Here is a 23,227-nt window from a genome sequence, read left to right on the forward strand (position 1 = left end):
TTTTTCATTTTTTTGTATGTACTTGTGGTGCCATTAAAAAAAAAGGCAAAACGTTATATTTGTTATCGGGAAATAAACGGAATATAGCAAAAATAAGTACACATTTTTGGGAACACATAAAAATATTTAGATTGGATAAATCTAAGTATCTAAGTATCTGTAGAAAATAGTCATAAAAGTTTATCGTGTTAACAAAGAATTTTCTACCGAGCCATTCTCGAACATTTCCGAGTATTAAGTACAAGTGGCTGTAATTTTTTTTCAGGTTCAAGTTCAAGTATAAACCGGTTGTTAAAAGAGGTGCCGATCTTTCACGTTATAAAGATATTTTATCATCATAAAAAAAACTGACGTTAATGAATCTTGCAGAATGTGTGCACGAGGAAAAAAAAAAATGTCTTGAGGAGATGCATGCTAATAAATGGATTTTGAACTTTGAATGGCATGAAAGTTTTTTGTATCATTATTACAGCCAGATGAGATCATTATCAAGATCGCGATCGTTTTCGATAATCCGTAGAGCGAATTGTTGCAAAAATTTTAACGGTTTCAGTGAAAATTGTTGTAGGAAAAAAAAAACGTTCCAAAAACCGGGTATTATTTCTTAATTTTCTCCCGTTATTGCGCTTCTGCATCTTCTCTTGACTGACAATGAGATATTTCGGATGTATGTTCAATATTCGTACACCTAATCTCTTGAGAGATTCAATTTTAATATTAGACCATCAGCGCGCGATCTGTGAAACATGTCTCGCGATATCATTCCGATAAATATAAAAACTAGCAAGTTAAATTAAACATTGAATTACTTAGTTAATTTTGCGTAAAGGATGTGAAGGTTTTCGTATTATCGTCGTGCACGAGTTACTTCCTAAAACCGTAAATACGGAACGAGGTAGATGTTTGAAAGTTGCAAGGTGAAACTCGGTGGGAGATGCATGACGTTGATTGAAACCAGCAAAATGTCAGAAACGATAAATGCGTTCCGCTGACATTGACCGTGCCAAGATTCGAAGATCAAGGAAATTACCTAAGGTCGGATTTCTCTCGTAAATCTCATGTAGAGAAAGTCGAAAGAGATGATAAGTTTTCTCTGAAGTGATTAATCGGAGATCTTTTCAAAGAAAAAATATTTAAAATATCGATGATCGTAATGACGCGTTTCCACTTCTTTTATTTTTTCATTTCCGCCAACACAGTAAATGGTATTTATAAAAGTTATTTTTCGAAAATTAAAATATACCATAAGAAATGGTGCAATTCGTGACAATGATCGATTATTTAGCATTATTTATGCTGACACCTCGATACAATGTTCATACGTTAATTTGCCTTCAATTAATCATATAATTGAATCCTATAATAGCAAATGCAATAATAATGCATGAGATATAAAACTCACCTAGTTGGCTCGTCGAAAAACATTATGGGGGGATTATTCACCAACTCCAAGGCGATGGAAAGTCTTTTTTTCTGACCACCACTCAAGTTTGAGGTCATGGTGTGACGATGTTCCGACAAGCCAAGAGTTTCAAGAATTTCCTGAATCTGCAAAAGAATGTTAATGGAATCGATAGTTTGTACAAATAGCATGTTAAATTGCACATATAAATTGACCTCGATTGAGAATAAAAATAGTACGCAATGTACATATAATGATGTACATATAAGGATGTATGATAAAAAACCGGTTTAATAATTAATTTTGTTTTCGCATAATTAAACATAATGTGTCAATGCAAACCAATATTGAATATAATGAAATGGATTTTAAAATAACTAATAATTTTTGTCACAGTGACAATAGTAGAAATATAACGATGAGTCCCACAACTAGCTAGTAATAGATAATAATACATAGCACGAATACGAAAGAAAAACAATTACAGATCCAACTGTAATACTCATATTATAAAATTTGTTTTTCGCTTATTTAATGAGATACAAGAATTTTAGCTTACCACTTCATCCTTCTCCGTTTTGTTAATTTGTGAGCTAAGCTTAAGATTTGCTGCAACTTTCATAGCTTCTGCTACCGTTAGATTCGCGTGAAGCTGATTATCTTGCATGATGTAGCATGATATCTTCCTAAAGGCACTGAGGTCTCTCTCGGTACCATTTATCGTAATGCTGCCCTCCGTACCTGACGTTCTGATGTAAAAAATTGTTATTAGTTTCAACTCGGTAATATAATCTCTTATGATTATACGCTTGCTCGCAGTAGTACATTTTTGCTTTTAATATTCAATTTTAAAGTTGAATATTTTCTTATAAAAACAATTTACGCTAGAAGAGGAAATTAATAATTTTTGAGAAATATCTAGGTTGTCTTATTAGGAGCTTAAAGATGTTTTATTAGTATAAAACATAAAATCCTTGCTAAAAAATTAGCCAAAAAAACTAATCGTAAATGCTCCGTCAACATATTTCCTGCTTAAAAATACAATAATAATTTGTTTAATAATTTATAAATTTTTTTTCGCTGTACAGAAAGATGTATTCAATGTCAAATCGCTCTACGTGTTGTAAGCATTCTCGATCATGGATGTGCGAAACTTGATACTGCACCTGCAAATACCAGTTTGACTATGAAACCGGTTTGGAAAATGCGATGTGGAAAAAAACCGCGCAAGAAGTGAAATATCTGTTACACGGCATACCAGAAATCGCATCATTCTCAAACGGATTGCGTTTTAAATCGTGTCATTGCAAATATATTACGAAGAAACGTGAAAAAAAAGAATAATTTTGAGATATAATTGATAGTCGAAATTGATAAATTAAAAGTATTCGAAAAACATTTCTACTATCTAATTGATTTATTTATGACGGTTGTGTACAGTTATGCATATTATATCGTTTTTTAAATAATTAAATTATATACAAAATATGTGCATTCTGTGAATATTTCATTTATGAGCTATTGAATTTATTTTGATTATTTTTAGCGTTGCTGTTGACTGTGTTAATACAAAACAACTAATGTTTAAAATCAGTTTGCGATCTGAAAGTTTCTCAGTAAAGTGTCAATCATACCTTTGTATGTATATTATAAAGGCAAAGGTAACATAATGAAAATACTGGTTTTTCTTGCACAATTTAGCCTTATACTCTATGTAAAAAGTAGAGCGGAAACAAGAACGGGCCTTGACATCAGAAGTAACCTCTTCGATTCATATGCAAATAAAAATAAAATTTTAACACATAGAGGGTATAGCAAACTGCTGATTAAACAATATTTTATTGAAACACTCGTAGAGACGCATTTCAAAACACAGCTAACTATTTCTTCGTCAAGCAAGTCGGAAATTTGTTAGTTTGTAAAAATAATTATACGCGCAGTATATATTATTTACGATTAACGAGGAAAATTACATTTTTTTAAAAGAAATAAAATAACCCTGTTCCAGTTTTTGTTACAATCGGATTTAATCTGTAGCAAATATCTTTTAAGATCTACATTCTTTCAAGATCCTTGAAAGACTTATACAGCGTTTCGCAAAGCAAAACGTTTTACTCTGATTTACCAACTGAAGTACAAGGTTGAAATAGAAAGCCTACATCAAATCTGTTCTGTCGTAGCTAGTTTTAAAATAGTTTTAAATATTCTTACAGTGATTTTTATATATTATGTGACTGAAGTTTTACAGGAGCGAAAGTATGACAATTTAATGTGTAACATACATGAATATTTCTATCACGGGGATACAACATTCGATTTATTATTTGTGTAACCTTCGTAATATTATTAGAATGTTCTTGTCAGGAGGAATTTCGTAACGAGACGCGAAGAAAGTGAGATTATATTTCGAAGAAAGTGAGACTATATTTCGAAGAAAGTGAGACTATATTTCGAAGAAAGTAAGATCATAGTATAATAAAGAAAGCGAAACGAGTCGCTTGTATAAAAACTGAAAGTACACTCGAGGTTACACCGAGAGATTACGATAAAATCTTTCCACAGCAGCAGGTTTATGGTGACATATGCATACGCTTGCGAGTGATGCGAGTATAAATGTGCGGATGTCTATTGCAAATTTTAAAGTTGAAGTGCCAATTTTCATAAAGAAAAAGAGAAAACGTAGGTACGAATATTTTGCATTCTATTCTCTGATCGCCTGTGCCTTTTCCAATGCGTATGTCACGTTTATTTATTGATGAATAGGTGACAGACGAAAATTACATCTAATACTTGACGTTTCGACTAATTTCCGACGTGAGGCTCCGTAAAAAGCGAGGTTTGATGAAATGTTTTTCTGCGAAAATATTGTTGGGAAAAGATGCGTGAACAGTTTTATTTTGTGAGATTGCATGAAAAGATTATTTGAATTTTGACCGCGTAAATATTTGTCTCGCAAAATAACTTTTTAGAGATTTCAAGATCGATAAATAATACAATTAAAGACAAATAAGAAGGTAAACAGCGTAATTAAATTACAACGTGCAAAATTATTTGAGTAAATAATTTAAATAAAATATTTCTTTTTATTGTAATTTTCTTTTTAACAAAACAGATTTAATGGCAATATGGAGAAGTAATTAGAATGATATTGTACATAGGAATATTTGTGAATGAGTCATGAAATATTATCAACTATAACCAATCAGAGATGGAAAATAAACAAATGGACTTTTACCGGCTACTACTATCAACTTATCTGTAAATGTACATGTGTAAATATAGCAGTGCAAAGCAGTACACGTGTAGCAAAACAGTTGTAGCGTAAGCTAATATTACGATATTAAATGACAAAGTATGCAAGTTTCATTCTCGTTTAATTTGCGCAATTTACATTTCATCAAAACGTTAAACGCGCGTGAAAAGCACAAACATTCCTCCTGGAATACTACTTTAACGTTTAACATTAAATTTTTTCTTTAATCAGCAACGTATGGTAAAAGACTACATTGTGAAAGTTGCACGTATACGTTGACTCACTTGTATCCGGTGAGAATATTTAAGAGCGTCGACTTTCCCGCGCCAGAAGGGCCCATAATAGCCGTCAGCTCGCTGGACCGCAGCCTGCCACTGACGGATTTCAGAATTGTTTTTACATCTGAAAATAGAATAATATAACTTGAAAGACAATAGAAAATAGAACTTGAAATCTATGTAGGGGCTGAACATAAATGTTTCTTTTATGTATATTTATTATAACATTCTGACAACTGATGTGAGATTATTGAAACTTAGGTTAAATAATCTTATCTTGTAAAAATCATTTAATTTACATTTACAATGGCAAGCTAATAGTATGTTGATGATATTCTCGATCAACATTTACCGATTAGTCAGAATTCGTTAAAGCAACATTTTTTCCTATGATTTTCAAAGATACAAAAATCAGAGATGTATCGTGCATTATTAAGTTATAATTGCTAATATCAATGTTGCTAATGATGTATAAGTATCTCTGTTTTTTTGTGATGGGCATTACGAATGCATAACTCGAGATAGCAGCCAAAGAAAACAGGACAAAGTTCAGGACTAATAAGCACGCTATATTGCGTTTCGTACAGTGAATCTGTGATTCATGCGCAGAGGCCGGAAGAGCGATTCAATTAATGAGTCTGGTTGCAATGTGAAAAGCTAAATTATGACGTCATTTCATTTATTAACTGAACCTCAGTCGTTAAGTAATGTAATTAAAAGAAAAGATCAAGAGTGTTCTGAATAATAATTAAATAAAAGTGGACTGCATCCACTTATATAATTTTTATTCATATTAATTGCAGAAGATTTAAATGTTCGATAAATTCATCAGATGTAGTTTCTATGTATTTTATATTTCAATAGATTAGAAAATTAGAGACATATCTTATCCTTATTTTCTTATCCTATTTTATTTTACGTGTTATTACTACTAAAAATATATATGTGACCTACTTGATTAAATATACAGAATTTTAATTATTTAGCAACATTAGAATATACAAAATTTTTCATGTGTTTTTATAAATGCTTTAGATTTAAATTTCAGTACATTACATGGAAAAAAAATTTCACGCATTGAGGTACTTGCGAATAAATATTTTGCATCGTGTCAAATACAAAAATACTTTTTTTTAATTTTAAAGCGTCACAAGCAATTTATTATTAGTATATTTTTAATAAAACATAAAAAAATAATAGTATTTATTTTTATTCACGTATATACGTTCTACATTAGTGTTGTTTTGTTATAAGACTGTAGCGTTACATACGCACGTAAAGTGGCAATTCAGCATTCTTTGACGAAGATAAATATCATTGTTGTCACGTTCGTCAGTCATAAGAAAGCCTGACCACCTGTCCGCTAGGTGTACAAATATTTGTGAACCGCACGTGAAGATGCATAAAATGATACAATAAAACTTCGATTTTCAACTCAAGGTAAACCGGTTTCGATCCATTTTATATAAACACATACGCATAGAATGCACATGCAACTTTTAAGACATAAATTGACTAATAAAACAGCGATAATTATTAATGTACTAAATTAATGAGAAAGCTTAAAGTATCGATATCGTCATTTCGTTTATTATTCATAAATGCGGATATCTTTTATATAATCGATTTTTTTACTATACGACAAAAAAATATATGAATAGCATACGACATATTAAACGTAAAGATAATTAGAAATAATTTAATTAAAGTAAAACAATCATTTTTTTATTACTTTATTATTAAAATGTTTCAATTTAGCTCGGTTCTCTATTGCGCAGTTCTGTCACATAATGTTTCGATGACTATTACTTCTTGATGATGATCGAAAGAAACAATATAAATATCCACGCTTATAACAATCGTGTCGTTAATTGCATTGTGTGCTATTGATTGACCAACGTACGCAGAATGTAATATTACAGACCACACGTGAACGATCCTTTAACTCGGATTTACGCGTGTAGAAAGAGAGAGGCGAATCAAGATTGTTAATTTCGAGCCTAGAAGAGGCTGCGAATTGCGCAAACTATGAATTGCAAAAATTTCGCTATGGCATACATAGTGGCTTACGGCGGTTAAATTACGGTTGCTCATGCTAAATGCACGATTCATTTGTGTTAGTGTATACGAATGTGCCTCTGTGCACGTGTAAATAAAGGAAGCAAGAGCGCGAGACGGAGAGAAAGAGAAAGGGAAAGAGACAGACCGAGTAAGAGAGAGAATCACACGGAGAGGCCTCAAAATCTAACTACTCGTCTAAGTCTTGTTTTTATGAGGCCATATCGCACTTTCTTCATTTCATTTTGCAATCGTCGGAATAGACTAGCGCAACATTGCTCCACACCGTATCGAGGTGTTGCAGCATAATCTCTCGAATGTTAGCCCAACATGGTACTATTTGCTGTAGTAATCATATATTTGAAGTGCTTCGTTCACTTACAATAATTTTGACATAAAATTTACGACATTTGGAGAAATCTCCGACACGCGAAATTGTTTTTTACAGCACCTCCGTTGGTTTTCGAGAGTTACAATCTTACGAAATCTTACGAAATTCTAAAGTAAAATTTCATAAAATTGTTATCTTTATCTGAAATCCGTATCGAAACACATAAACATTAATATAACATGACAACTTGAATTTCCTAAAAGCGAAAATAAAACGTAGCGAGGTAAATCAAGGAAAGATACATATTCAGCGATATGCTTGTGGTGGTTAGAATTTTTCCGTTATTGATAAACATTTTTAAAGATTACAAGAGAAATGAATTGCGAGCAAGGATATTTAACAAGAGCGATATCTTGTGCTTGATAATTTATGTATCGCAGTTTAACACGTGGATATCACGTTGATAGAACAGTGAAATTTTCATTGAAATTTCAATAATGGAAAAAGTGACAACTGATTGCAAATAACAAAGAAAATAAAGAGAAGCAACAAAAAATACCGACAATAAAATATAAAATTACTGTTGGATGAAGCGCAACTTTGTTGTTTCTTGCGCACAGTATAGCATTTGGTCACGCGAGCGTAATGTAGGTCATACCCTAATTAGATAACACATTTCGTTCTTTAAACTAATAAAAAACACAATCGAGATAGTTCCATTCCTTTCACATGACAGAACACGAAATTGAGAAGTGTGATTCGAAATGTAACTTGAGTTTTCTATTATCTACACTGGTATTTAGCAGTGTGGCACATCACTGTATTTTTTTTCACCAAAATTTGTAGAGTTCGGTCAAGTGATGTGCTCACAAACAAGCGTGATTCAATTAAACACATTGTTTGCCAGAGATTACATTCCTCTTATATTCCTTTTATTTTTGAAGATAAATCGAGCCAAATTTGTCGATGCTTGAAAAATATATCATTTTGTTATCGACGGCAGTCTTTATATGATTTTTGATAAGGATTTTCTCTGATAACTCGGTTGTTAAAGCTTGAGCATTCTTGCGCATCCATCAATGTAAACCTATAACGTATCACGTGATAAGAATTACCTAATATATTGAAGCATTATTCAATTATGCTCGGCTGGACAATATTAATCTGCGTTTTCTAAGTCCCTCAAGCGAACAGTACGGGCTTTTTGCAACGTGTTATGCATTCTTAAACGAATCGAATATTAAATATCAATTGTGAAAGCATCCGGGCGATCGTAAATTACTGAAAAATATCAAAAGTGATGTCTATCATTAACGAAATAGAAAAAAAATTCTTGCGTAATTATCATTGGCGAGAAGACGAGATTATTACGAGACATCTGCAAAATAGTAACATATTTCAGGATAGTGCTGTATCCTGGATTACGATACTATACATTAAGATCAATCAAAGTTGACTTCCAACTCTCTAAAAGTAATACGATACCGATGCTATATTCAAAGTATCGCACGAACGTATTTTATATATATTTTATCAACATTAAAATATCCTCGCAAGTTATTTTATATAACATTCTAAGATTTGTTAAAAAGATTTAATATAATTTATTCGTTGTTGGCTCATACTCGAAACTAATGATAACTCAAATCAGTATTTAAAGTGGATTCGTAGGCGAAACCGGAATTTTATCGTAGCCAGCTGTTGTAAATGGTACACTTCGTGCGCGATAAGAAAAAACAAAGATTACTATATATATATATATATATATATATATATATATATATATATATATATATATATATATTTACACGTTGATTCAAGTGTGGATTTAGCAAGAGAGAAGTGTAATCTGCTACTTTATTTTAGAAATCTCTTAAATATTTGAAAAAGATTGTGAGTGTGTACTCTAGTCTATGCTTGCATTCAATAAAATTTACATCTTTCTCTTTTCTTGAGTTCAAGGTTTATATCGTTGACATAATCAACGTAGAATATCTCGTTTGAAAGATTATGTCACAATCCATACTGCAAAATTGCGGTCACTAATGCCAAGAACCTTTACACTCCAAGAACAACCGTAATTCAAATTCTTGAACGAATACTCGAAGGAATATATGTGCTGCTCACGCTGCTTACAAATAAAAAATAAAGTGAATCACGAAGTAAGAACGTAAAGGCAATAACGACAATGTCACGAAATTACACAAATTGCTGTGGAGTTTCGATAATGGCAGACTATGATCCAATTAGTTTTCTTACTTCATTGAGATTTGAAATATCATCTGCAATAATCGATTTATTGCGAAAGTATTCCCTTGCGAACTATAAAAGGAAATAAAATGAAAATGCGTCATGTTTAGAAATAGCTTAGAAACAATCGAAACATACGATGCAGTCTGTACGCGTATATCATAAGCTATACAGTCATCACGGAGTGTGAAATGTCATAACACAAATAGTCTAACCGCAATAGTAAGGAAATTATAAATATAAAATCGATTGGATGGTGCGCAATATGACTTCCTTATACTATTATTAACTTATCGATCTAGTGTATAGCAATGCTGTGACGCTAGATGCAACAGGTGCGATTACTAGTTTTTATCTCGATTATTTATAGCAATATTTGCGCGTCAGAAAGTCTGAGAAACGTTTATATACGAGAAATAGGCGAGTTGTCCATTCTCTGTATTCCAGCAGCATTGAGCAGCGCGCTATCTCTCGCGCGCGTATAGTTCATATTATATTTTGATAAACGCGCGGGAATGTATATTCACGAAGAGCACGTTGTGTCGAGCTGTGCGGAGCCACTGTAGTATCTCAAGCGGATAATGTATTTCTCCGATACAATTGGTACTTTCACTCGGTGGTCAATGTCATCGGAAACAAGTTTACGACTGTCTATCTCGCGTGGCATCGACCCACGTTTCCGTCAGTTAAAAGCTGGTTTTTTGCACGCGAAGGCTGTGCAAAAAAAAAATTATGTAAGATACTTCGGAAATTTTGTTGTTGGTGTGCGTGCGTGTGCGTACAAAGGACATAAAACAACTTGGATCACTCTTAAATACCGAAATCAAATGTACTAAAAATACTTTACATACATGATAAAATTAAGTATGACCGGTCGCAATTTTATCTTTGCGAAGTTTTCAAATTGTTGATATATTTTGTCTTTTTATAATGCGGAAAAAAAGAAATATGCAGTTGATTTTTTTTACATAAAAGATTAAGATTGTGTTATGTAGAACAAATTTCCGGTAGAAAAAAAGATATTCGATTGTAAGAATAATTGCTGCTTGCAATTAACAGCATTCATAAAAAATTGCGAAATAAGGCTCTTTCTCTCTCTGTTTCTCTCTCTCTTTTTCTCTGGCGTTTCTGATTATAATTATCCAACAATGAGTCATTATACTTGAACGCTCAATGGCATGCTACTGTTTGGAATTAAAATTCCCTATACATGTGAACCGCCATGTGGAATAATAATATAACTTAGTAAAATAATAATTTTAACATTTACTTGATTCCATGCGTAATGATTTTGACGCAATAAAAATTTGAATAAATTTGCTTTTTATGGAATTATAAATATATATATATAATATATATATATATATATATATATATATATATATATATATATATATATATATATAAGTGAATTTAAATGAAATATTCTCTAAAGTATTTTTATTAATTTTGTGTTTTAGTTTACACGCAATTTTCAAGTGTGTGTGTGTGTGAAGCTGACGCGTTATTTCATAGAAACTCATAAATAATTAGGAGTTCTGGCTTTATTCTCAATAATAGTTCTAAAATTCTTCATAGTTTAAGCAAATAATTCTGTGACCATTAAACCGACGAAAATGCTTCAGGACGAACTGAGACGCCAACTTCATGCAGCGTCTCACTTTATCCTATGACATTTTTGTTTATTAATCAGAACTATTTGTTTAAATTATCAAGAACTCTAGAACTGCTGAGAATAAAGCCAGAACTCTTAATTATTAATGAGTTTCTACGAAATGATACGCCAGCTTCACACACACACACACACACACACAATTTTCAATTCTGATAATCATCGATCCTTCAAGGATGTGAAGTAATTTAAGACGAAGTCTACAGTGGGTGGAACAAATTGCAATTCCCTAACTGCTGAGTACAATTATATATTCATTACTTATACATGTACATAATTATGGTGACACTTAAATGCAATGGAAGCAATAGTCACAGTTTTTATATCAATTCAAAATACTTATTAAAATATTGAAACATTTGTATCCAATATTATATGAGAATGTTGAATATGATTGGAAATCTTGCTACTTGTAATTGAGAAAATTATCGCGCGGAAGTAGATAATATATGCTAACGCGAGATTTGCAAGAAATAGGAGTGTTTTTTAACATTCAATAGGAAGTTATTAAATTTTCATTATAAAAAAATGTTTATCGAGCAATTATAATAATTATACAGTGAGAGCTTAAGTGAACGCGAAATCTTTTTTTCAAAATGGCTTTGCCATTTGTGTTGGATTCGCGCAAAAGTAACGCGCGGAGAGAAAATGCAGTTCAAGGGCGGAGTGCTCACATACCGTACGATTTGCGACATGCTCTTTGAGTTTTTTGCTGCTTTTTTTTCTACACTACTGCATTATATTCAGTATCACAATATGCTATCACATCTGATTAGTATTAGATCGACAGGATATTGATGTTACGTTAGCTCCGATCGTTCGGCTCTTTCTTCTTGTAATTTCGACTTACTCAATCAAAGTCTGTCCAATTATCGCAAATCTGAGATATGTTAGTTGCACATACTAAGGGAATTATGAAAGTTTGAAAGATTCAAAGTATTCAGAAAAACCTCGTTAAATTGCGACAGAATGTCGTCAATTAACATCTTATCTATGATTCAATGATATGCATTACGTATAAAAAACCTATTTTAACATTTTATGCATGAGAGATAATTGAGAGGTATAAGCGAATTTCATGTTTAATTAATCGCCTGTAGCGCAAAGCAAAGCAGCAAAACGAAGAGTCATCTCGATTCTTTAAATGTCGATGCAATGAAAAATGCACGACAGCGCAACGTCGGCATTATAAGAATATATATATATGTGTGTGTGTGTGTGTGTATCGCTCATTAAGAAGTGACGTAACTTTTTATGAAGAAAAACCTCAGACTTTAAAGTTCATTAGAATTTTTCACCGAAAGTGACATCGCAAAGTAATACATTGTATCTTTCTGCGTATTAAATCATAAAATACGAATGCTTTAATGTATGCATGATGTAAAACAAAAATTCCAAAAAAGTATTAACAAAATCCAATTACTACGAGTCTCTGAGTCAGAAACAGTCGATACTTAAAGACAATTGTTAAATTATAAGTAATCCGCAGTGATGAAATAAAAAATGAATAAGTTATCAAAAACAACGTAATAAAAGCACGTTACAGATACTATTAATTTTAATTTTATTTTTTATTAGGGTTGAGACGAGTCTTATAAGGTCATGTTGACAACAAATAAATAAATAAATTAAATAAATAAATGTCTATTGCTAAAATATATATATATTTGAAATAAACGAAAAAAGAGATAAGAGATAAAAATTACAGGAAGGAAGGCAAGCGGTAATCTCAAAGTTTTTGAGACATGACCGATCGGTTACACGATTTTTCACTTCGTGGAAAAACCGAAGAAACCCACGAAGATTTCGATACTCCGCTGCTCGTAGTCGATATTTTATCCTCTTTATTTTATCGTTATTTTATCCTCTTATCTAAACTGAACAATTACCCGGGCGACAATTATCCGGACAATTCGACAAGCCTCATACTGTTTTTATCGCTTGTATTGTTCATTGCTTATTTATCCCGTCGAACGTTCGCGAAGCATACGACAATTTCTCCGATATTTACGCTTATATTGAAAAAAAATTCACGTTGTGGTACATTTTTTCAATTTTAACTTTCACCTTCATCTACCTATCCTTTCAATTATAATCGAAAGTGAAAAAAAATGGCGTACATTCGACTTGTATACTGATTGGAAGACAGATTTTGTACTGATCGCGCATTAAAATGTCGGATTAAAATATTAAGTAGAAAGTGCACTTACTATTTTTGCGGCCTTCTCGAACTTTATATGTGAGGTCAGTAAACGCCAAGTCGACCGGTGGCCTCTTTGGTAGATGCGTGATCGTCTTCGGCTGCGCCGCGACGATCTGCAGCCGCACCGCCGAGCTCTTCCTAGGTTGCAATAAAATTCCATTGGTGTCATCCTCCGTCGAGCAGTTTCCCTCAAGCTTCATCTTTCAATGTGATTGTGTACTTTCGTTTTCTCGAAATCCGAGATTTATTTAGATGCACACGTATCCGTCGCTACGTTTCGAAATTGACGGGAGTAACACGCGAGAATTCCGTGTTCCACGATATTTATCACTGCCTGCAATATCATTTGCGCTCATATAATGCAATGTACATCGCCTTTTAACTCTAACATATTTAAAAATTGTAAATATAATCTTTAATTTTGGAGTAGGTTCAATTTGATAGCAAATTTATTCATGCAAGAGTCTCAATATTGCGAACGAATAAATTATTTTGATAAGTATTTTTACTATAAAATAATTGCTTTACTTTTTATTCAAGAAAAAGTCTTAGCTGTTTTCTCTTTCTATTATATCACATTTTTTATACCTTTATCCATTATACCGCATCTTTTTAGTTTATCACTTTAATAATTCATACTATGTCCTTGGGAAGTTACAAAAAATATAAAAATTTGAAGAAATTGTAATCAAAAGAAAACAGGAAAGCTTACATTTATACAGCTCGTATACTTATACGTGTATAAATGTTATTTTACTGTTTATCAAGTGTAAGTACACACGTCTGCGATATCGGCACTGGCATCACATTCATAATCAACGATGCAAAGTACGAAACGTGATTTATCGCGATAATATAGTATGCATTTTATAACGCGCCTTAATCTGTTATTAAATTCAATAAAAACTTGTCCGATCGACATTTCAATTGTTAAAATATTATATACAAAAACTGTAAATATAATTAAATATAATTGCACATACAACAATATATAATATGAAATATTAAATATACGCGGAGAAAATGCAAATATCATAAAACGCAAAATACTAGTAAGTAAAAAAATGCATACTGTGAACTGATTTGCAAATGTAATTGGTATTGTTTTTATCAAATCGAGCAAATAGTTTCTAATCGACTGTATTGATCGTTATCATTGCACATTGCTCACTTAACTTTTTCATCGTATAAACGTTCAGTTCCGGTATTAACTCCACATGATACAGAAATGCCGATTATATGAAGTGCGCACTTTTGCCAGTGTTAACATCGTTTTACCGAACGTGCTTACTTTCGATAAAAGCACATTTGCATATTTTTCAGACAACAATTTTCTAAGAGTATTAAAAAATTAATTTTTTTTTCAGTAAGATTTTTCCTTCTTACAAATCCAATATCAAAAGTTATCTTAAAAATGTTGTTTTGAAATATCTCTTTTCAAGGAAAGAGCCATGTTAATGCACTGATTCTTACATTGCACGGTGCCGCGCGCTCAATTTCACGATACTTCTTCGAGGAAACTTTTCCGGACACTAAGCTAGTTAGTCTTGAAGTGCAGCGAAGCGCATCTCGAGCTGAAGCGTATCCTGCTCTGAAGCGTAGGAAATCGACAATGACGAGCACGACGTTTGATCCGCACTGCTGCACGTGTCGCGATGCACTCCCGAGTATGCGCAACGCGTCGCGGCTTTTAGGAGCACCGGTCTGTACTCCGATAACAAAGTCTACGGTAGGAAAAACCGGTGGGGAAACAAAGAAGGCGTCTAATACCTCCCCTCTACGATACACTCGCCGTGACGGCTCGAGACTAACTGATTGTGAGTTAAAAGCCGCGCGGCTGTATCGCGGCTGTCGCCATTGACCGTCATCGTTGCATCTTTTTTTGTCTCGCTCCCTTCTTTCTCTCTGTAGTTTTCCCTCCCTTTTCACACGCCGTGCAACCAAGAAACAAAGCACTCATGGTGCCGTGAGAACAATGGTATTCTTAAACCAATGCTTTTGTTGGGAGAGAACACAAATAACTATCGTTGATAATTTTAGAAAATTCTGAGAGACTTTATCATGTTTTTTAATTTTCGAGATCAATGTTACACTTTAATAATGTCTCTAGTAGACGAATTAAATTTCTATATGAAAAATATTAATAATTCTCGCACCAACGTCCAGCGATGGCTCGAGATGCCTTTTAATATGTATTAATTTGATATTATATCATACGAGCCTATTCCTTATATCTTATAATTCTTTTAATTTTATTACAATTTTTTTCTCACAATTTATTATCTTGATTAAAGATTCAGCTGTATACATGTGCATATATATAGATGTGATTATTATCGATAATTTCTTGTTCGCATAATGAGTATTATATTAATAGAATAAAAGTATTGTATTTTTGTGTGTATGTATTAAAAAGCTAATTAACATCGTTCGACGATAAACACAATAATTCGTTGACTAGACGCGTTCGTTAGTTAGAGCGACAGTTCGGATCGAAAAATTCTCCCGCGATTCGTGTAAAGCGCATTGTCTTGATTTCGAAAAGAAACTTATATCAAAATGCAAACAAACTTTTAAAATCTGAGCTTGCAAAAATAATTTATGAAAAGTCTCTGAAATTACCTCTTGTAACTTTAACTAGGTGACATTTTTAACGAACGTTTTCTTTAAATAAATATTAATAAAGTAAAGATAAAATTTTGCAAGTTATCACTCATAAACTGCGATAAATGATCAGAAAAATACGGTTATTATGAATTATTCAAAGATTTTTTCATATATTGACATAAATATATAAGAATTTATTAAATTTTATAAACTTATAAATTATTTATAAACTTTATAAATTATTTATTAAAAATTTATAAACGACGATAGATTAACAATAGCAAAATTCTTTATATAAAAACGGTAGGATTACACTAGGAAAAATATTTCGTTGAAGAAGTCAAATATTTGATTGAAATATGTCCAAACTATTTAAATAATTATCCTAAACAAATGTCTTTGTTATCAATAATTTTTTCTTATTAATTTAATGTTTTCAAACATCAAATGTTTAACTATTATGCATCTTTCATAATATAAAACAACATATTTGGTTGCTATAAAGAAAGGCCTCAACAATTTTGCCAAAAACACTAAATTTTTTTCCAAATGTCATATCCTCATGGAGCAATATATTATCATTAGCGATAATATCGCTAATAAAATAGCGATATATCAGCGATGGAAGAATAAATGTAATATTAATGAATCGATCGCCTTATACGCGCCTTATGTGGATTGTGTACGTGTTAAATTAAAAACAAAGATACCAACCAGTTTGAAAACGTATTCTCCTTTGACGTCAATCGACACTGATGTACTCTATACAAGTATACGATCGCCGGAAGATCCTTGGTTAAACATTGATTATAAATCAGCATGGTTTGGGAGTGAAATTGTATTTTACGTCACAGGCACGTTTGTGTGCGTTCATTAAATGCAATTTATATTTTTCGCGCGTTCGGCCAGACCAATAAAGCCGTTATAGTCGGCCTTACAAGTTTCAACACATTTATAACTACGTCTTATTATACTAATTGTGAGTTGCAAAAAATATAAAAAAAAAAATATGACAATGAAAAAAATTTTGTTTATTTTAGATGTTAAAGGAATATAAAAATAACCCATAAAACATAGTAAAAAGATTAAAAGATTATTCGAGGAGCAATTTGTGTGTGTGAGAATATTTTCAGTATTGTCATTGCAAAAAAAATCGCTGATTAAATCGATAATTAAATTTTTCTACGAATGAACAAAAACACGATATAAAACATCGCAAAAAATGATTGAATGTGATTGAATATAAATTGTGCATACATTTATGCATTATTTTCAAAGTTATATATTGCCGAAAGGCATCGCTACGTTTATAAATGATGCATCTAAAAATCTGCAATCTTGCGTTTTTTTCATCGTTGTTTTTATATGCACATGTAAAGCGATTTGGCATAAAATGGATGGTATCGCGGTCCATGTCATGCTTAATTTTCGCAAAACATTCGAGAAAACATTCGCAAACCGAAATAAGTACCGATGGAATATATCGTTTATTGCATATAATTCAATGGCACTTTTATTATCTATTCAATGGTCTCGTTTATATAACTGAGAGTATCACTACGCAATAGGAATTATAAGCTTTTATTTCTTCTTCTCGCAAAAATATTGCAGTCATAAACAATGCAATCGACTTTCCATTTCGATTTACGAAAACAAAATTTTTATTTGGAAGAAAAAAAATGAAAATAGATACGTGGCAAGTTTACAAACTTGCCGTGATATAAATAGAGATTCTAAACGCGATATTGTGAACGTGATTCTTTTTTAAACAGTAGTTTGTTCTCACCGGAAATCATGCAACATAATTATACACGGAAAAGTATAAAAGATTACAAGATACAAGATCACAACCCGCGAAGAAAACTGAATTATTGCAGTAAATTGTAGCATAAACAAAATGCAATTTTCTTCCTGTTTCCTGAAAAACAGCTTTAGAACCATAGATTGCGCAATAATTTTAAAAAGCGAAAAGAGAACAAAGGAGAGATTTTACAATATAAATGCTGACGGGACGGTATCTATTGTTATATCTGTGCAATTAATTTTCACCGTAATTATATATGATTAAATGCGCATTACTGTTGGAAATACATTTATTAAATTTATTAGAAGTTTTAAGAAATTTTCTCGATCGTGTCTTATCTAAAAGAAATATTATTCCAAGTGATTTTAAAGCAAAATATTTTCTAATGAGAGTATAAGTAAAATATCAATATCGCAACGTGGAGATTATTACTAGTTGCTGCATATCAAAGTGCTCCTCAGAAGACGATAAGAAATTTATAAGTTTACGAATTTCGCACATAAACGCATGCTTATAAACGGCGTTTTATTAGCAAATAGATCGAAGTTCATGCTAACTTTATCATCATCTGTCTACCGATTCATATCAAATGGAACGAAGAAATTTATTTTTACACGCGAAAAAGTGTTTAATACGAGCGAGGAATACGAGCTAAAATGTCCGAGCGGAGTTACAGCTGACTATCGCGATAAAGTGTGTCATTTTACGAATGAACAAGCAGCCGATGTAAAGTCGCTTACACAATAAGAAGCGCAAAGTCCGTTTGAACAAATCACGCATGAGTGTGATAACAGTGTGGCAGTGACGAGCAAATTTAGCTAGCGTTATTAGTCGACCGTGAATCGACTTGCGCTCTTTGTTCCCGCTCGATATCAGCGATGGCGCGTTAACTAAAAATTATATCTTCTGCCGATATACATATATATATATTCTGACTGAAGAAATATTATTACTAGATGAACTTTATATTTCGATGAGCAAATTCACAGATAAATTGCGTGAGAGAGAGAGAGAAGGTAGTAAAATAACAATGTTGATAAACTAAGAAAAAAGCTTGATACTCGAGATTTACAATATAAGACGTTATACATTTAATCGTAAGACGGATGTTTGTGACACATGTATATTTCCATTCCGTAGATTATTGCAATTATGCAAATCAGTAATTATAAATAGTTATGTAGTTTACAGGTGAGCTCAAAAAAAGAAATAATCTCTAATGATTTATCGGTGTACATTCGGCAGAATCTTAGAAAGGAAACTCCACGTTTATCCACATTGACCTCTAGCACGAACCGGTTTGCACGAACGGTGGATATAAACAAAAAAGAAGTCTTTCCATCTTTTTTACGGAAAAACAGAGTTACGAATGTAGACGGAAGGGAAAAAATTTTTGCAACCATGTGGCAAGATCAAATGGTTTTACACGGAAAAATGGTTTCACTAGGAAAAATATTTAGTCCGAGAAACGAAATTTTTGTTACGGTGACAAAAATATTTGGTTGAAATATGCCTAACCAAATATTGATAAAACAAGTTTTATTAATTTAAACAAAAATGTTTTGTTGTATCAATTTTGCTTCATTAATTTAACTAATTTGTTATATGTAATATTAACCTTAACACAGTAAGAAATGATAAGTTGAGAAATATATTAGACGTATATTAGATATGCAATTTCGTTGAATATTTTCTAACAATTAAATTATTTGATCAAGACAACAAAATGTAAAAATTATTTTAGCAAAAATAACTAAATCTTTTAAATTATGAAACAAAATATTTGGTTGTTATAAACAAAAGCTTCAACTATAAAATTTTGTTAAAAATACTAAATTTTTTTCTAATGTACATACAAAAAATACTTTCGTTTCGTGCTGTAAAACGATACAATGAAAAAGTCATCATTCAACTGACATGAAATAAAGAAAGTCGTATAAGTGTTTCTAATTTTGCGAATTGGCTAAGATATTTGTCTTTTTCTGTGAAGCGATAATCTCATTAAAAAGATCCGAAGCCATTGCATTGATTTCGAAGTCAAAGTTTAAATTCTAAATTAGCTTCTAAAAAAAAAAATTATTTGAGAAAGTTCAAATTCCAGACAAATACTGTATGCGATATTACGACTGCGTAAAAATATATTATTTTTATTTTGCAATAAATACTTATTCAACAGTCCTGTTTGTAAGTTTTTTTTTATGAAAGTAATGAATTCTGGCTCTGGTCAATATAGATATCTTAGTGTTATCTCTTGATATCTGTCCAAAGATCAATGTGCTGCAGATGAAATAATATAAGTCAAAGTATCGTGTATCGAATAAGCACAAAGTTCTTCGGACGTGTAGGCAACGGTCGATCATCTATAACTATTTCATCACTGAAGTTTTTTTTTTTATAAAATGTACTTTGTTACAAAAACTATCAGATACAAGTATAGCATACTGCATACATCGCCAGCTAATTTTCTTCACAGATGCGGTATATTTTATAATGTATTTCTATAGGATGCTCGGATGCCTTGCAAATGCAAGATTTGCTATCAAAGATTGATTCAAGAGAAATCGTTTGATAAATCGTTTTAATTCGTTACTGTATCGTCAAGATATCGTGAAAAGAGTCGTTCTCTCCATCGTCGGCTTATTATGTGCGAAATGATATTGCATTTTTTTTATTACGCTGTATGTCGAGTAATTTGCCGCATAATGTGTCAAGTAGAATGAAATGATCGTAATTATCAAAATTACAACTTAAACGATAAAAAAAAAGTTTTATTATTCGTTGTCTAATAATTATTAATGGATAGATGTAATGAAAAATGATGTATAATAATTTAAAATCTAAGTAGGCTATCAGAAATGCGATATTAGCAAAGCAAAAGTTTCAAATTCTTTCAATTTTCTACGGTACAGTCATCGTGATTATCAAACGAAATAATTTATCGATGATTATCGGTCCTGCATCGATCTTATCGTAAAAAAATTGTAGCTCTCTGGTCAAGGCCTCATTGAAACGAATAAAAATTTCCATCGAACGATGCAGAGTTACAAAATGTAGTCTGAACTAATTCTAATTTGAAAGAATTGTCAGAATAAAATATAATATTAGATAGCGTAATTTTGATATTAGATAATATAATGAAGCAATTAATTGATAAATTGACAGCTATATATTGTACATGTTAAATGTCTCAACGTGTAAATATTATTTCAATGCATTAAATTTTTCTCTTAAATATTCGTTTGTTACAATTTTAAATTGTGCGGAAAAATTTGTATAATGTGATACATTTAAATAATTTGTGACATAATATTTAATTAAAAGTGTTATTTTTTATTTTTTAAATATTAAGTAACTCATTCGTTTAATTATCTCAGAAATTTGATATTATATTATCACGAATTATTTTATGTTGCTGCTTCTTTTATATAAAAAATTTTATTTATGATGCTAGTTGTTAGCTCTGCAATTATTTACTGTTATAAAAATGTGCTAATTTTGAAGTATTTGAAGAACGAAATTTAATTATTGATTAGCATTTGTTGGAAAATACCCTGTACGTATTGACGATTATGCGATTAAAATATCAAACGTTATAAGTGCAAAGATATGGTTCAGTGAAAAGAAAATGAAAACATCATAGACCATGTCGACGAGGGTATTCTGATAACACTGATTCAACTGACTTAAGCATGATAATAATGATCGGTATTGCAGTGTTGTTCTAAATGTAACATTCGAAGCGAGTACATTGCATTATTTTTGCAGGCTGGAAAGTTAAACTTTGTAGATTTGTTTACAAAAACGGCGTTTTCTGCACTTTCCTTCATTATTCGATATATCAATATTTGCATTATTGCGAATATTAACACAAGAGTTTAGGATACATTGCCGATACGAAGCTTGAGGGATACACGTTTTCACTTCTCGAGGCTTACAAGACTCAGGAAATTACTGCAGAAAGTAAGACACAATATGCAATTTTGTTAGGAACTCACCCGTTAACTCCATTGCTGAGCAATCCGTTCATGTTGTTCTTTTTACCTTCCACCATAATTGCAGTTATGATGTTCCACGAACGATCGACGTCTGAAATTCAGAAGAACATTAATAATCTCAGAATGCGATTAGATTAATATATTTGTCAGAGGCAAAATAAATTTTGTAATGATACAAATATATTACTTATTCATTGCTCAATATGCAAGAAAAGATTGATGCTATGCTGAAAACATAGAGCGCGCGAATTTATTTATAATTTCAAATTATTTCGCAAGCAAAAAATAAAAATTATTTATACGATATCTGTTAAAGATTCAATTCGCATATTTTTTAATTCTAATTTACATAATCTTGTAAATTCTAAATGGCCAAAATTTTTCTCTTCGAGAAAATTTTATATTTTTATTTTAAGTCTAAATGCAGTAAAATATTATATGTATATATCTTGTGGAACTGAAATACACATATTACAAAATGCATAAATAATATCGTGAGAAATAGATAGAAATAGATAGACAATAGAATCATTTTATCTGAATAACAAGGAATTGAATATTAATGATAATGATATTGCGGATGGAATTTGATTTATCGGCATATGCATAAATCAAAATATTTATTAACTGATTTAGAATTTCTTGATTCTAGAAGAAGTTTAGAATTCTTGATTTATAGTTCCTTGATCTTCTATATTTCTCTTTCTCTTCCTCTTTATTTCTCTCCATTTTCTAATTATAGAAATTACTTTGCCAAGGTTGATGATGTAATTGACAAACGAAGTTCATGTTCAACACCGCAAATAATACTTCATAACATTGCGTGCTGATTATGTGAACGACATTTTCTAATGATTATAATCACGTGTAACTTTCATTTACGAGGGAGAGAGAGACTGTGATGGATTTGCGGTATAAAACACAGTGCAATTCATTGTTTCTCCAATATTATTCACGACTAGATAATGCGCACAGCATTTTATATCCTTCTGTTGCTTATTTTTCGCAGTACTGTTATGAATAATCGAATAAAAACCGTTTTATTAATATTCACGTATTAATTATTTCGAGTTGTTCAATTTTATTATTACAGAAATACAGAAATACATTAATACAGAAAGGATTTCTCATTTACTTGTAAATGGACAAATACCGATTAAATAAGATTACAGAATTACAGAAATACATTAATACAGAAAGGATTTTTCATTTACTTGTAAATGGACAAATACCGATCAAATAACTATTACTTGGCAATTTTTTATCAAGAATAATTTTAATTGCTGATTCTCATTCCTAAAACTGGTTTTTTTTTTCAAGGATGCGTAAAATCAAATATGTGTGCGAAGCATGCGAACAAACATGGTTTAAGAA

At 31.4% G+C, this 23,227-nt stretch overlaps 1 protein-coding gene across 3 annotated transcripts in view; it reads right to left on the reverse strand.

Moving 5' to 3' along the window:
- Positions 1 to 23,227, reverse strand: part of LOC105672118 (ATP-binding cassette sub-family G member 4) — a 29,070-nt gene that overhangs the window by 4,714 nt on the left and 1,129 nt on the right. Inside the window, exons 2-6 of one of the 3 annotated variants that reach the window (XM_012366833.2) lie at positions 21,854 to 21,944; positions 13,455 to 13,585; positions 4,940 to 5,057; positions 1,962 to 2,151; positions 1,403 to 1,548 (exon numbers count right to left, since the gene is read on the reverse strand). In XM_012366833.2, the coding sequence (XP_012222256.2) occupies positions 1,403 to 1,548; positions 1,962 to 2,151; positions 4,940 to 5,057; positions 13,455 to 13,585; positions 21,854 to 21,909 (641 nt within the window). In that variant the 5' untranslated portion in view covers positions 21,910 to 21,944. Of the gene's footprint in view, positions 1 to 1,402; positions 1,549 to 1,961; positions 2,152 to 4,939; positions 5,058 to 13,454; positions 13,782 to 14,920; positions 15,264 to 21,853; positions 21,945 to 23,227 lie in introns of those variants that run through there. The other 2 variants (XM_012366832.2, XM_012366831.2) reach the window with 2 other exon arrangements.

This window comes from Linepithema humile, chromosome 4, assembly GCF_040581485.1.
Source record: "Linepithema humile isolate Giens D197 chromosome 4, Lhum_UNIL_v1.0, whole genome shotgun sequence".
NCBI classification, from domain to species: Eukaryota; Metazoa; Arthropoda; class Insecta; order Hymenoptera; family Formicidae; genus Linepithema; species Linepithema humile.